The sequence below is a fragment of the Laccaria bicolor genome, genomic scaffold (assembly GCF_000143565.1).
Source record: "Laccaria bicolor S238N-H82 LACBIscaffold_52 genomic scaffold, whole genome shotgun sequence".
Lineage (NCBI taxonomy): Eukaryota > Fungi > Basidiomycota > Agaricomycetes > Agaricales > Hydnangiaceae > Laccaria > Laccaria bicolor.
Genome location: NW_001889923.1, coordinates 1 through 11,910, shown reverse-complemented (window position 1 = coordinate 11,910; position 11,910 = coordinate 1). Strand labels below are relative to the sequence as shown.

The following is an 11,910-nucleotide window of genomic DNA, read 5'->3' as shown; positions in this document are numbered from 1 at the left end:
AAAATGGTTAAGAACTGAGAAAGATATAACCAAATCCATTTTGGCACAAATACTTGTTTGTGCAACTTGTACCAGAATGACTTTAATTCTAACTCACTCAAACTTTCATCATTTTGCTTGATTAAAATTTTGGATATTGACATTTTAACTATGAAAATATACTCACCATCTATCAATATATGGTATGCATCAAATAATTTACAGTTGCCACATTACATTTTGCCCAAGTCTTTAGGAGATGTAATTCGGTTTCAGTCATAGCTATGTCAAACCTTCATTAAATTTCTTAAGAATTGGTGGAATGATGGGTATTTATATGTTTTACTATGATATATAACCAGTTTATTTTTTAGAGTAATAATAATTGAGATACAAATGGTTTATATTGGTATGACAAATTTTACGCAAAAAGACCGGTCTGAATCGGTTTGAACACGGTCCATGGACCGCAAAAGACCGGTCCTAGGTGGTCCGGTTCGGTTCCCTCAATATCTGGGTCAGTCCTGGACCGGTTGCGGTCCACGGTTGCGCGTTTTCGGGGCAAAAAACCAGACTGAACTGGACCTGCGAACACTACTGACAATGAATACATGAGGTGAGTATAGTTCTAGCTCAGCTATGTGTCTCAAGGTGTAGATACCATTTTTTGTTCTGTCACTAGGCTAAAAGTCCAGTGCCATGCCTTCTTGGTGGGCAAGGGACTCATTGAAGCTAGCGATCCATTCTTCAGTGCAATGCCACATGAGAATGCACCGCTTTATATAACCACCTGGATTATGCATCAGTAAGCAATATTGATTGGCACTTTTATATATTGAGTTACCAACTTGACAATGGATACCAGATGTGATTCAGTCAACCTGGATGGCTCAGAGAAAGATGTAAATCAAGAGCGATCAACATATGCACATGCCCAGAAGATGTGGGCAGCAATGACCTATGTCTTTGGGCGTATCCATGGACTTGGTACACTTCCTTGGCATAAGGATTCCACAGGAAAAATGGTTGGGAACCCCTCTGTGTCTGTTGCCATTTCAAGTTATATGGTTAGCCTTCACAGAAGAAAAGTGATGTATGAACTTCCAGAACTATTAGAAATTCTAATCCATTTTATCAGGTCCAAGCAGGAGAAACAGCAACAAGTGCACAGGCAATCGCATCTGTGTGTTCACTGGAGACTGAGTCATTACCTGCATTGGTACTCATGATTTGCACTGCCAGAAAATGCTTTATGATCTGCACCACTTCAATCACCGCAAGGAAAATTGGAAAATCCGCAAGACGGCTTCCCACAAAAAATCGGAGGCAACTGAGGATTGGTGTGGTGGTCAAACCCGATGACTGTTGCAATTTGCATACACAATCTCATTCCTCTGTCTTCTCCGATTTGATGAGGTGTTAAAAATTCAAGTGCATGATATTGAGTTCAAGTCCAATACGTGTATCAAACTTACACTGCCATTTAGAAAAATTGCTCAGAATGGAGGCAAGGAAATTATTTCATTCAATGTCTAGCTGAACTAATAATCGAATCATCATATACAGACATCAAGCCATTTTTTTGGCACCAACTCTCCGAAGCAGAGTGGCACTTGTGTCCAGTAACAGCACTTGCAGAGTGGCTTGCATACTCCAAGATTAAGCGAGGCCCTCTTTTCCCTAAAATGAATAAACACGAGCAAATCCTCCAAAATCAGTGCATCTCCATGGTATGTGCAACATATACTTTTTATAGCTCCATAGTTAGTCATTTTGGCCTTGTTGCAGAGCACAGAGAAATTCCTGGAATGCTTCAGGAATAATTTAATCAACATTGGTGTTGATCCCTCTCCATATGGTACTCACTCATTCCAGCAAGGAGGCTGTCAATACCTTTCATCAGAGAGGCACTGGACAATCCGTTGCATTTGTGAATGGGGTGGGTGGAGCACCGACTTCACACACATGACAATCGTCAAATATTTGATGTCATGGAATGATGTCCCCACAGAGGGACAGGAAGACTTCTTCAACCCAATGGTTAAGCCTAGATCAAAACTTGTATTAAAGGTTGTGGAAGGAACAAGAGTATGTAAATGTAAATTAAATATCAACAAGTTATTCAAGATCCTCATCGAAATCCCCCTCTTCATCCTGCTGGAGCTCTCCCCAGAGGTGACGGTAGTGATGAGTGATAGTCGAGTCCTTGCTCATGATGATCTTGGCACCATCATGGGTTCGCCAATACAAAAAAACTTGGTTAAAGTCCACCCCATACTCCATACGTGCTTTTGCAGCAACTGCCTGATCGTCAGCAACACGAGCTTGAGTGATTGCCTTTTCAATGGCCATGTATGACTGCAGTTTGCCGTTGACTGTAAAGGCCAATTTGAACTCCTCACGGGTTCCCTGAAGGTATCACTGAGCAACTGTCTTCAAGTGTTGTGTAAGCTTGGTATATGAAAGCCCAACACAAAAGTTCAGCTTACCTTCCACTTAAACCATTCGCCCTTCTTCGCCTTCCAAGCTGCAGGCTTCCAGTACCGGTAGAGCTTGGGCCAGAATTTGAGTGCGACATAATGACCTTGGATGGTGGTGACAGAGACTCCGCTCCAAGCAGACGAGGAGTCATCCCACATTGAAGCCAGAAGAGGGATGTCCTTGTTGATTCTGATGTAGGCCAGCTCTGGAATGTCGTCTGCAGTGAATATGAGCACCGTGCCACTAGTGAGGGTCAAGGATTGAGTTTCAACAGATCGGGCACCAGATACTACCAAGGAAAGGGCAAGCAACAGCGGGAATATTGTGAAAGAACCCGCTTCCATGAGGTTCCCTCCACTGGGTGCAGCTGTGACACTCATGTCTTGAGTGAGCAGGTTAGAGGGGGGCTGCATGTCGGTATCAGAGGGCTCCCAAACATCACTTGAGGGAGTGCGCATGTCAAAGCTGCTGAATGATGTGGAAGGGAGGGCCAGGGATGGATACACACTGACAGATGTGGCAGGGGCAGAGATGCCTGGGGAAGAAGGGGATTGGACAGACATACTGCTCCCCCCAGACATACTCAATCGTGGGCAGGAGGAAGGAGGAACCACATCTGGCTGGCATGGTTTGTATGGAAGGTGCTTAACATAATTTTTGGCCTGAAGTTTCATTGTCAAGCTACATTGTGGTGTTGAAATGGTGGGGACTTACCCAAGGGATTACCATTGCCACTTGTTGAGCCATCTGAAGATCCCTTGACTGCTCTATAGGCAAGGCATGTATGATGAGAGCCTGAGAGGGAGGGACAGCTGGATCACTCTTGAACAATGCTGCCTGTCGAATTTGGGACTGCTTCTGGTACCACTGAGATTTTGCATTGGGCCTGGGGCCTTTGTGGGAGTGCATCTTGACTGGGCTGAGGCTGAAAGATGTGGAGCAAAGGTTAGAGACAGCTAAGTGAGGGACATCCCATTGAGCTCACCTTTTCCATTTCTCATCATCCCTGCTGTATTCATGAAGCCTGTCGATCAATTGTGGGACATTTCTGGATACAGGGAGTTTGAACTTGTGGCACCACTCCTTGAGAGTGGACTTGGGTTGGCCGTCCCTGCAGTTTAAATCAGACATTTTGTTTCTTTGCAGTGCGAATGCACTGCATGTACTTACAGTGTTAGATACCATATGTCTCAAGTTCCGTCAGGGCCCAACGATCCAGGAAAGGGAAGCTGTTGTTCTTTGTTCATTGCGCTCACCTGCTGGTGGATCTGAGCGACGCGGAGGGGAAGGAGAGGGGCACAAGACTCTTGCTAAGACACCTCCATCATGTCCAAGACCATCCTGATCACATTGGCGATCATGATGCAGAGGAGGAGCTGGAGATCGGGGATGATCAAGAGGCAGAGATAGAGGCAGAGCAGGACTTGGGAGACCTTCCCAAGCTCAAAGACAAGCACGAGGACAGGAAGGAACATGTTCGCAACATGACGAGTAGCCACATGCACCAGCTGAGCGGCAAACTCGTAAATGCAGTGGTGGAGGCCAGGGAGGAAGAGGGCACTAAGTGGTGAAATGTGAAACGGCATGATCAGCAATCGTGAACCGAAAGAGGGACAAGGCTGTGTGCAGGGAGACGATCCAGGGCGCAGGAAAGATGGGAAAGGGACAGTCCAGGGTCATGATGGTGTGACTGGAATGTCTTTCTCTTGAGAGAAGCATGCTTCAACCTTTTCAAATCTTCTATTGTCCACACCATTCTCCTTTTCCTTTTTGACCTGGTGTTGCCTGGCATTTTCCATTGGTTACATTACTATTGCCACTCTGGTAATTCTTTCTATTATATACTCTATATAAACCCCTCCAACCTTGAATCCATGTTGTGTCAACCACCCCTATGCCTTTTTTCTGTTGCTTGGCCATCTCATCCTCCTTATGTTTTTTTGAACACCACACAATGCAATACTTTCTCAAAAACCAATGTTCCTTGGCACCGTCATGTCGACTCTCCTCCCCTCAACCTCCCCTGTCCACCTGCACAACCACCACTGTGGTATCAGTGAATTTGCATGGACATGCGACAACTGTTAAAAGGTTAATCCTGTCTATGCCTCTGAGTGCATCAATGGTTAGGAGTAAAAAATCGTCATGGTTTCCAATTAAATAATGGACCATGGGTATGCTTAGGGCTATTTGATTTAAATAACAATTTAAATGAAAACTCACTATCAGTAGGCACTATCTAAACAGTCTAATTAAATGGTGGTCAAAGCTTTGAGTACATAACCGAAACCCAAGAGAGCTATTTAAATTGTCATGAAGTTTTAGATACATGAGAGGTCTATTTAACTAGAGGCTGACACTTAGCAGCAGGCACCTTGCTTGCTGACAAATACACTGCTTTGCACCAATACAATGTGACTTTTTTCATAACAAAGGAAACAGTGTTCAAGAGCTGGTTAACTGGAAAGATGTATGTAAACATTGGAGCTGGCACTAAGAAAGAGACAACAATATTATGTTTTGAAAAGACCAGTTGTTTGCACTGGTTTGCTCGCTCGTGTGTAGGAAGTTTGTTTGTTCATGCTTGCCCACTTGTGTGTGCGATATGCAAGAAAAGACCCCCATGGCCGCTGGGTAGTTTGTTTGTACCTATTTGGTATTTATGACCTTGGGAGACCTTGACAAGCAAGGTGATCTGTGTTTAAGTGCATAGATATTGGAAGAGAATTTAAATCAATACTAAAAGCGTTAACTGCTGTTTAAAGTGGTCAGAGGTATCTATTTAATTACCGTTGAGATGATGACCATTCTTGTCAACAGGATTGTTGTCCTGGTCAAAATAGCTGTTGGTAGTTGGGTTGTGCCAAAACCAACTACCCCTGGATAGGGAATTATTGAAAGGGACAATGCAAATGTAAGTGAGATGCTTACTTCGTCTTCCTCTTCTTCATCGTGAGTGGCTCTTCTGGCTTTTTCAGGTCTGGTTCTGGTTCTGGTTGCTTGCGTTTCCGGCTGCTAGTCCATGGCTCAGAAAGTGTGTCTGATTTCTTTGCACGTGTTTTGGCTTTCATTTTCCTGCACACTCTTCTGTAGAGCATCTGAAATGGTTTTTTGTCGTGAATCAGATGGTCCCTCAACTGTTCCTTGTGTTGTATTGGATGGCCTCCTCATAATGTTTGCTGGGGTGGTGGTTTCCGAAGCAGTTAGAGGTGGGATGATGGGTGGTGGAAGAGTAGATGCATCAGTTGCAGGTTCAGACAGCCCCTTCACAATGGCTGGGGTGGCAGTCACCAATGTCACTGTTGGAGGTGATGGGGTGGCTGTTGAAGTGGATGGGGTGGCTGTAGAAGCAGATGGGGTGGCTGTAGAAGCGGATGGGGTGGCTGTAGAAGTGGATGGGGTGGCTGTCAAAGCGGTTAGTGGCCCTGGGGTGGTTGTCAAAGTGGTTAGTGGCCCCTTAATAACAGTGGTTAGTGTGGTCGTTGATCCCAGGCCACTGGTTGGAGGAGACATGGATTTGAGTGGGCCCTTAGCAATGGTGGTTGGGGTCATCATCATCAATATGCAAGGTGGCTGTGGGACAACAGGTGCAGGAGGAATGGTGGTCCTGACTGCAATTTCCTCCTTGGATCGAAAACGGAAGGGTGTGTCTGTCACAATAAAGAGGTGAAGTATCCAATAAAAGAAGCAGCATCAGATAATGGATTGAGGTAAAGTTCTGGTATGATCAAAAGAATCAGAGAATTGAACTGCTTGGTATCATAGTAATTGTGGGGATTTGGAGGTCTTTACCTTCCCCGGTATAATCCATATGGAATCCATGTGGAATCCATGAAGAATTCCATATGGAATCCATGGAATCAATGTTGGTTGAGGACACAGCCAGTTTCTGATTCCCTGGACATCATGGATTCCATATGGAATGATGCTGGAATGGTCATGGAATGATTAATTCCATATGGACTCCAACACCATTCCATATGGATTCCATCAGATTCCATATGGAATGCAGGCATATCCACATGTATTCCATGGAGCAGTCCATATGGATTCCATGGAAGGAATTAATGACTATTATACCATTAGAATACAGTGTCCTTACTATATTTAAGTAAAATAATTTTTTTACATCTTGAGGAATTGAACTCTTGACCTCATGAATGTAAGCAGCGCTCAAGCCAACTGAGCCATGAAGGCATTATTATATGAGAAACTAAAGGTATGTATATACCGCTTTTAGGCACGTGCCGCGTCAAACGTGACAGCTGTGGCTGAAGCATTGCCACGTCGTTCCTTCCTTCCTACCACCACCATCACCAACCACCACCACCGTTTCAAACCATGACCGCCTGCGACATCGACAACGATGACGACGACGACGCTGACGATGCGTGACGAGGGCCCAGCCCAGGTAAGTGGGAACAACCACCCCACCCACTCTCCTTTTTAACACAAACCACAGGTGCCACGTCGCGACGTGGCAACCAGACGGCGAACGACGACATCGGTCATCCACCGACGAAAACGAGCGCCCACCAACGTCAACGACCCCACACCAATGACGACCAGTGCCCACGAAAACGACCACCCACGGACGTCCAGCGACTGCAAACGACGTCCCTGCCCACGAAAACGATGTCCACCGCCCATGAACGACGCCCACCCACCCTTGGCTGTAGTCCTATGCCTTATAAACTGGAAGGATGCACTTTATTCATTTCCATAGGGAGCGCATCTGACCACTTGGTCTGGATGTGGATTAATGCACAGCTTGCTGTAGGGTGGGTGGGAAGAGGTATTGTTGATGTTATATGGGTACATATTTATTGATATACTATATATGTGTGATATTGACAGCACTCCGTCATTCCTGTTTCATATTCTGGTTTTGTGATCTCTGATCCTAACAGAACCAAATAATAAATCATGTATTTCTGATGGGCAACCATGTTTCACCATCCTGACTATGTTTCACGTAGAATGAAGCAGGGGAGAACATTTTAAACAAATCTCACAATATATTTCCAATGAATCTGACACTTTCCTCCATGTCAATATGTCACAAGAGGATGGATTGAACATGTTCAATTTGGATGACATTCACAAATTGCCGCTGCTGGTAAATACGTGCAAATACGCTCTCACCCAAGATTCCCGATGCAGCAAAAAGTGGTATATTGCTACCCCTCGTCCTCCTCCACCAGCTCCTCAAGTACAGGGTCTAAGATAAATGAGGGCACCTCCCCACTATCATCCTGGCTAACCAACGGCATCATGGGCTTGTCCCACAAACGGCAAAATCGAGCATGAAGTGCACGCTGCATATTGGCCTGCCTGACTGCATACGCCTGGATGCCCTCCTGTCCAGCATCATCCAGCCCCTCCCACCCCAGCTGTCGCTCCTCCCACCACGCCGCCTTCCACTCCAGGCTCTGCCACACACGTCTCATCTCCTCCTTCAACAAACACACCTCCTCCCACCATCGTAGATGCCTTGCACGCGCTTTTGCCCATTCGACCATGACGGTTGTACATGTATCTCAGTTTGATCACAGGTAAGGGCAAAAGACTTACCCTCATGCAAATCATCCTCACTGCCGCTCACAATGGACTGTGCCATGGTCCATATCCACGACACGACCTTTTTGCCTTGACCCAGGCCCTTCTTGATATTCGCCCGTTTCTTCTTTGAAAGTGCTCGCCCGTCTGCTCTGAACAGATGATCTGGATCGTCAATGTTGATCTCATGCCCATCAGGTGTCGTCAGGTCTCCGTGGTTTAACTCTCGGAGCTGATTTTCCCAATCGCCAGGGCCCACAAGTTCAAATAATGCCGCTCGGGCCATCCTATATTTTACGGCGAGGGCCTTCGACTTTTCTTCCAAACGGTTGAGAGTGTCTTGAGCCCGTGTATTTGGGTTCTGATGCCAGATGTTGCGGTTGCGGAAGCTGATAAAGGAGAGACGGCCACGTTGAAGGCTGCGGATCTTGTCCAAGGTATCCTCGCACTGGGCTCGACGGAGACTCGACTCGATCATGATGAGATTTTTGTCGCAGTTGTGTTTTTGATGGTTTTCGGGAAGGGAGGACGGGAGCCACAACGGCTCATGCTCGACATCAGTCCCAGAATGCATATCATTGACCTCTGCCTCACTGGACTCTGCCTCCCGTTGGCCTTCCTCCTGCTGTGACAGCATTAAAGATGCCGCCGGCATGTAAACAGCTTGTAGGTTATGGAAATGTTTTAACTGGCGAAGTAGAAGCAACCGTCGGTGTTGAATTTCGTTATCTTGACTTGTTGTAAGGGAATTTGGGTGCCGTGAGTCCCAGCGGATTCTCCGCCTAGATACTACCTGTCAGTAACGAGCATCACAAACAAGTAAATCATTGCTTACTGATTTTCTTCCACCAACAACCCAAGTGAGATGAATGCCGTTGGACCTGTGACGTGTAGCTGAGGGATGCCTGCTTTCACCGCAGCAATTTCCTCTTGAAGGAGCCACTTCTTCACTTCATCCTGAGAAGCATCTAAGTACGAAAATTAAGCAGGTGTTATGGCATCGATGAACAAAATGCACTCACGGCTCACAATAGCCACGTAAGGGTTCGGTTTCTTTGGATCCTTTTCCCACTCCAATATCCTGGTCGTCCACAATTCCTCGACCTCGGAGGTGAGTGAAGCCGTGAAGTCATCGAAAATTTGCTTTTGCCGCTTTTGCTCCGCCATCGCCAGGATAAGCTGTGAATGGAGAGACCGTCCTGAACGAGGTTCAGTTCAATTGAGCAACCAGCGAAGAGGAGGCGTGACTCACCAAGTCCGACATACTTTCTAAAATTATGATGACCTATGTGATCATCGAGGGTGTCGTGACGCAAACCCAGGCCCATCTCTTTGGTACTGTTAGCCACGCGATTCAATTCTGACCAGCTCCTCTCAATTCCCTCGCCGTCTGTCCGACCAACGCCCATCTTGAAGTTCAACGAGTGAGGAGCCTGACACGACACCTTGTGCATCGGACAATGGCATTTAGGAATGTCCCAATCGCAGTCGACATTGGGAGGAAGCTGGATTTCCGAGGGAAGCTTTGCCGCCCATTCTTCAAATTTGAGCTTAAACTGACATGCGATGTCGTACGAAATGAAGACGGAGGCGACGAGGAGCAGTGCCAGTGCCGAAAGCAATATATAATCCATATTGCAATACCTTTTCAAGGTGGGTTAGTTAAATGTTGGTCTCCGTTGCAGTTGAACAACTTACCTCTCGCCTTTTTGGAGATCGGCCACCCCACCTCCCCGAATGATCTCATGACGAGCGCAGAGAGCCATGCTGACTCCGGTGGAGCGCAATCCAGCAGAGAATTTGGTTTCGGCATGTGCCAAGGTCTTGAACCCGCTGCATGTGCTGATCTACAAATTTTCTAGGTTAAACATTCTTCAGAGGTGCAACAAAGACTTACATCCTTCTGACTTGCATACTTGAGGATATGTTCGCAGTATGGTTGATCTGCGGGGAAATAGGAAGATTTTTAAGCGAAAGTTTGCGTCCATCACAATGATCAGTAGATACAAAAACCTATACACCTTAAGATTCCGTAAAGTACCCCAAAGTCATAATACTCACTTCCATTCCACGTCAACTTCTTGCCAGTTATCCGGCAGGTTTACGCCAGGTAAGGGACAAGCCGGACAACCGAGTGCAAGATCACTGGCGCCCGTCAAGAGGAGTCCTCCAGCGATGTTCCCCCGCCCTGCACGTTTCATCAATTTGAGATGGCGGAACATTCGGACTATCCGCATTAGCGATTTATATCATGTCTTCATAAAAGAGGATCAGATGAGTGAAGAGACAAAGAAGGGAGACAAACCTTGGGGATGTTCAACTCCGTGTTGTCCGTCATGTACTCCAAGCCTTTGTAAAACTCGTGCGCAGAGAGTTTACCTGCCAAAGTGATCGTGTGGAAGACCTCCAGCACGCGGAATGTGGCACAGGTCTGCGGTTGGTGAACTGTCGCGGGAAACCATTCACTCCGAAGTAGTTGCAGGCGGTTGCTGACACGGTGTTCGCACCCACAGAAGTCGACTGCGACCCAGTGGAGACCATTTGTATGAATGACCGTGAAATCCTTGTGGCCAGGTTGAGGAAGTACGCAGGGCATGTTCACTGGATGGCCCAGCTGAACCCGGAGGCCAAGGTCTTTGAGCGACGTCTTGTCATAACAGGCGCCGTTCCATTTCTAGGAAAAGTCAGACAACTAGATTGAATTGGAACAAATAGACGAACCTTGATTATATGCAGTGGAAGATGACGATGCCATTTGAGGCAGCAAGTCATGCATTCAGCTAGAGGGCCCAGACAGTCCTCACACCGATAGAGACCCTGGTCAGAGGAACACGACATGCACGAATGGCACCGAGGTCCCCCCTGTCCTTCGAGCCTGATAAACTCCCGAAGATACTCCTCTCGGTAGCCAGGGTCATCTCTATTCCTCCCAGCCCACTCTTGTAAAGGGGCATCCTATCGCAGCATTTGTAAGATTGCGATCACAGTTTTCTAAGTCACTTACTGAAGTTGGATACTGTTTTGCCGCAACCTTGGCTGCAACAGTCAGTACCTTGGGATCTATGACCACCTGTTCCTCGAACCCCTCGTACTCGAAGCTTCACTGAAGTCGGGTTCTGGGAGGCGGTGAGTGGATGACGACGACCTCTTCTGAGGGGATAAAGGGGTTTGAAGGATCCGAAGGCCGTTGTCAGAGATATGAGTGATGCGTGAGTGGCCAAGAGATAAGTCGGCCTGGCGATGGCGGACCACAGCATAGTTTTTCGGTTTGCCCTTGCCTCTGGCCATTGACGACGATAGGTAGGACAGGAGACTACCTTCTCCCACGACTACTGATCACCAACGAAAGAATGCACATGCACGTGATTTTCCCTCAGAGTAGGAAGACATCTAAGATTAGACAAGGGCGAAGTCGTTTACAATTTCAAAATGAGAAGAACAAGAAAGTACATGATGAATTACTACAGCACAAGGGGCTTAGGACAGACCAGCACCCAACCTCTCAACCTCCAGACCAGCAACCAACCTCTCAATCTTTTGGAAAGTCTCGTCGGCCCATGTCGGCGTAGGCATAGTGCTCATAATCTTCTGAATGGCGAGATTCATCTCCCTCACCCATGTCACTTCCCTTCCAGGTCCATACAATGCTTCAAAGGGGATATCTTCTTGTTCGTGCCTCGGAAAGAGGGAAGCCGACCAACACAACCTCCCCTTGAAGAGCTGGAAGCGACGAATAAGCAACAGGCAGAAACTAGTAGTCGACGACTCACCTTGCGACGTGCAGTCATGATGTGTTCCTCGTAGTCAGGGTTGTCCAGAAAACCGGGCTGAATGCGAATTCCCTCCTCAGTCTCAGGAAAAATCAAGAACCATAAGTGCAAAGCCCTCTTG

The 11,910-nt window shown here is 46.9% G+C and overlaps 3 protein-coding genes across 3 annotated transcripts; 1 reads left to right on the top strand and 2 right to left on the bottom strand.

Annotated features, from left to right (window-relative positions):
* Positions 1–590: 590 nt before the first annotated feature.
* Positions 591–1,802, top strand: LACBIDRAFT_333493 (uncharacterized protein; the record flags this gene model as incomplete). Its single annotated transcript, XM_001888172.1, has 7 exons — positions 591–595; positions 662–784; positions 845–1,046; positions 1,118–1,162; positions 1,467–1,709; positions 1,736–1,742; positions 1,768–1,802. 7 exons carry the CDS (start codon positions 591–593, stop codon positions 1,800–1,802), a joined length of 660 nt encoding a protein of 219 aa, XP_001888207.1.
* Positions 1,803–2,097: 295 nt separating this feature from the next.
* Positions 2,098–4,046, bottom strand: LACBIDRAFT_333492 (uncharacterized protein; the record flags this gene model as incomplete). Its single annotated transcript, XM_001888116.1, has 7 exons — positions 2,098–2,388; positions 2,469–3,122; positions 3,175–3,385; positions 3,446–3,571; positions 3,631–3,649; positions 3,717–3,801; positions 3,885–4,046. 7 exons carry the CDS (start codon positions 4,044–4,046, stop codon positions 2,098–2,100), a joined length of 1,548 nt encoding a protein of 515 aa, XP_001888151.1.
* A 1,441-nt stretch (positions 4,047–5,487) lies between these two features.
* On the bottom strand, positions 5,488–6,018 carry LACBIDRAFT_312405 (uncharacterized protein; the record flags this gene model as incomplete). Its single annotated transcript, XM_001888115.1, has 1 exon — positions 5,488–6,018. One exon carries the CDS (start codon positions 6,016–6,018, stop codon positions 5,488–5,490), a length of 531 nt encoding a protein of 176 aa, XP_001888150.1.
* Positions 6,019–11,910: the final 5,892 nt, after the last annotated feature.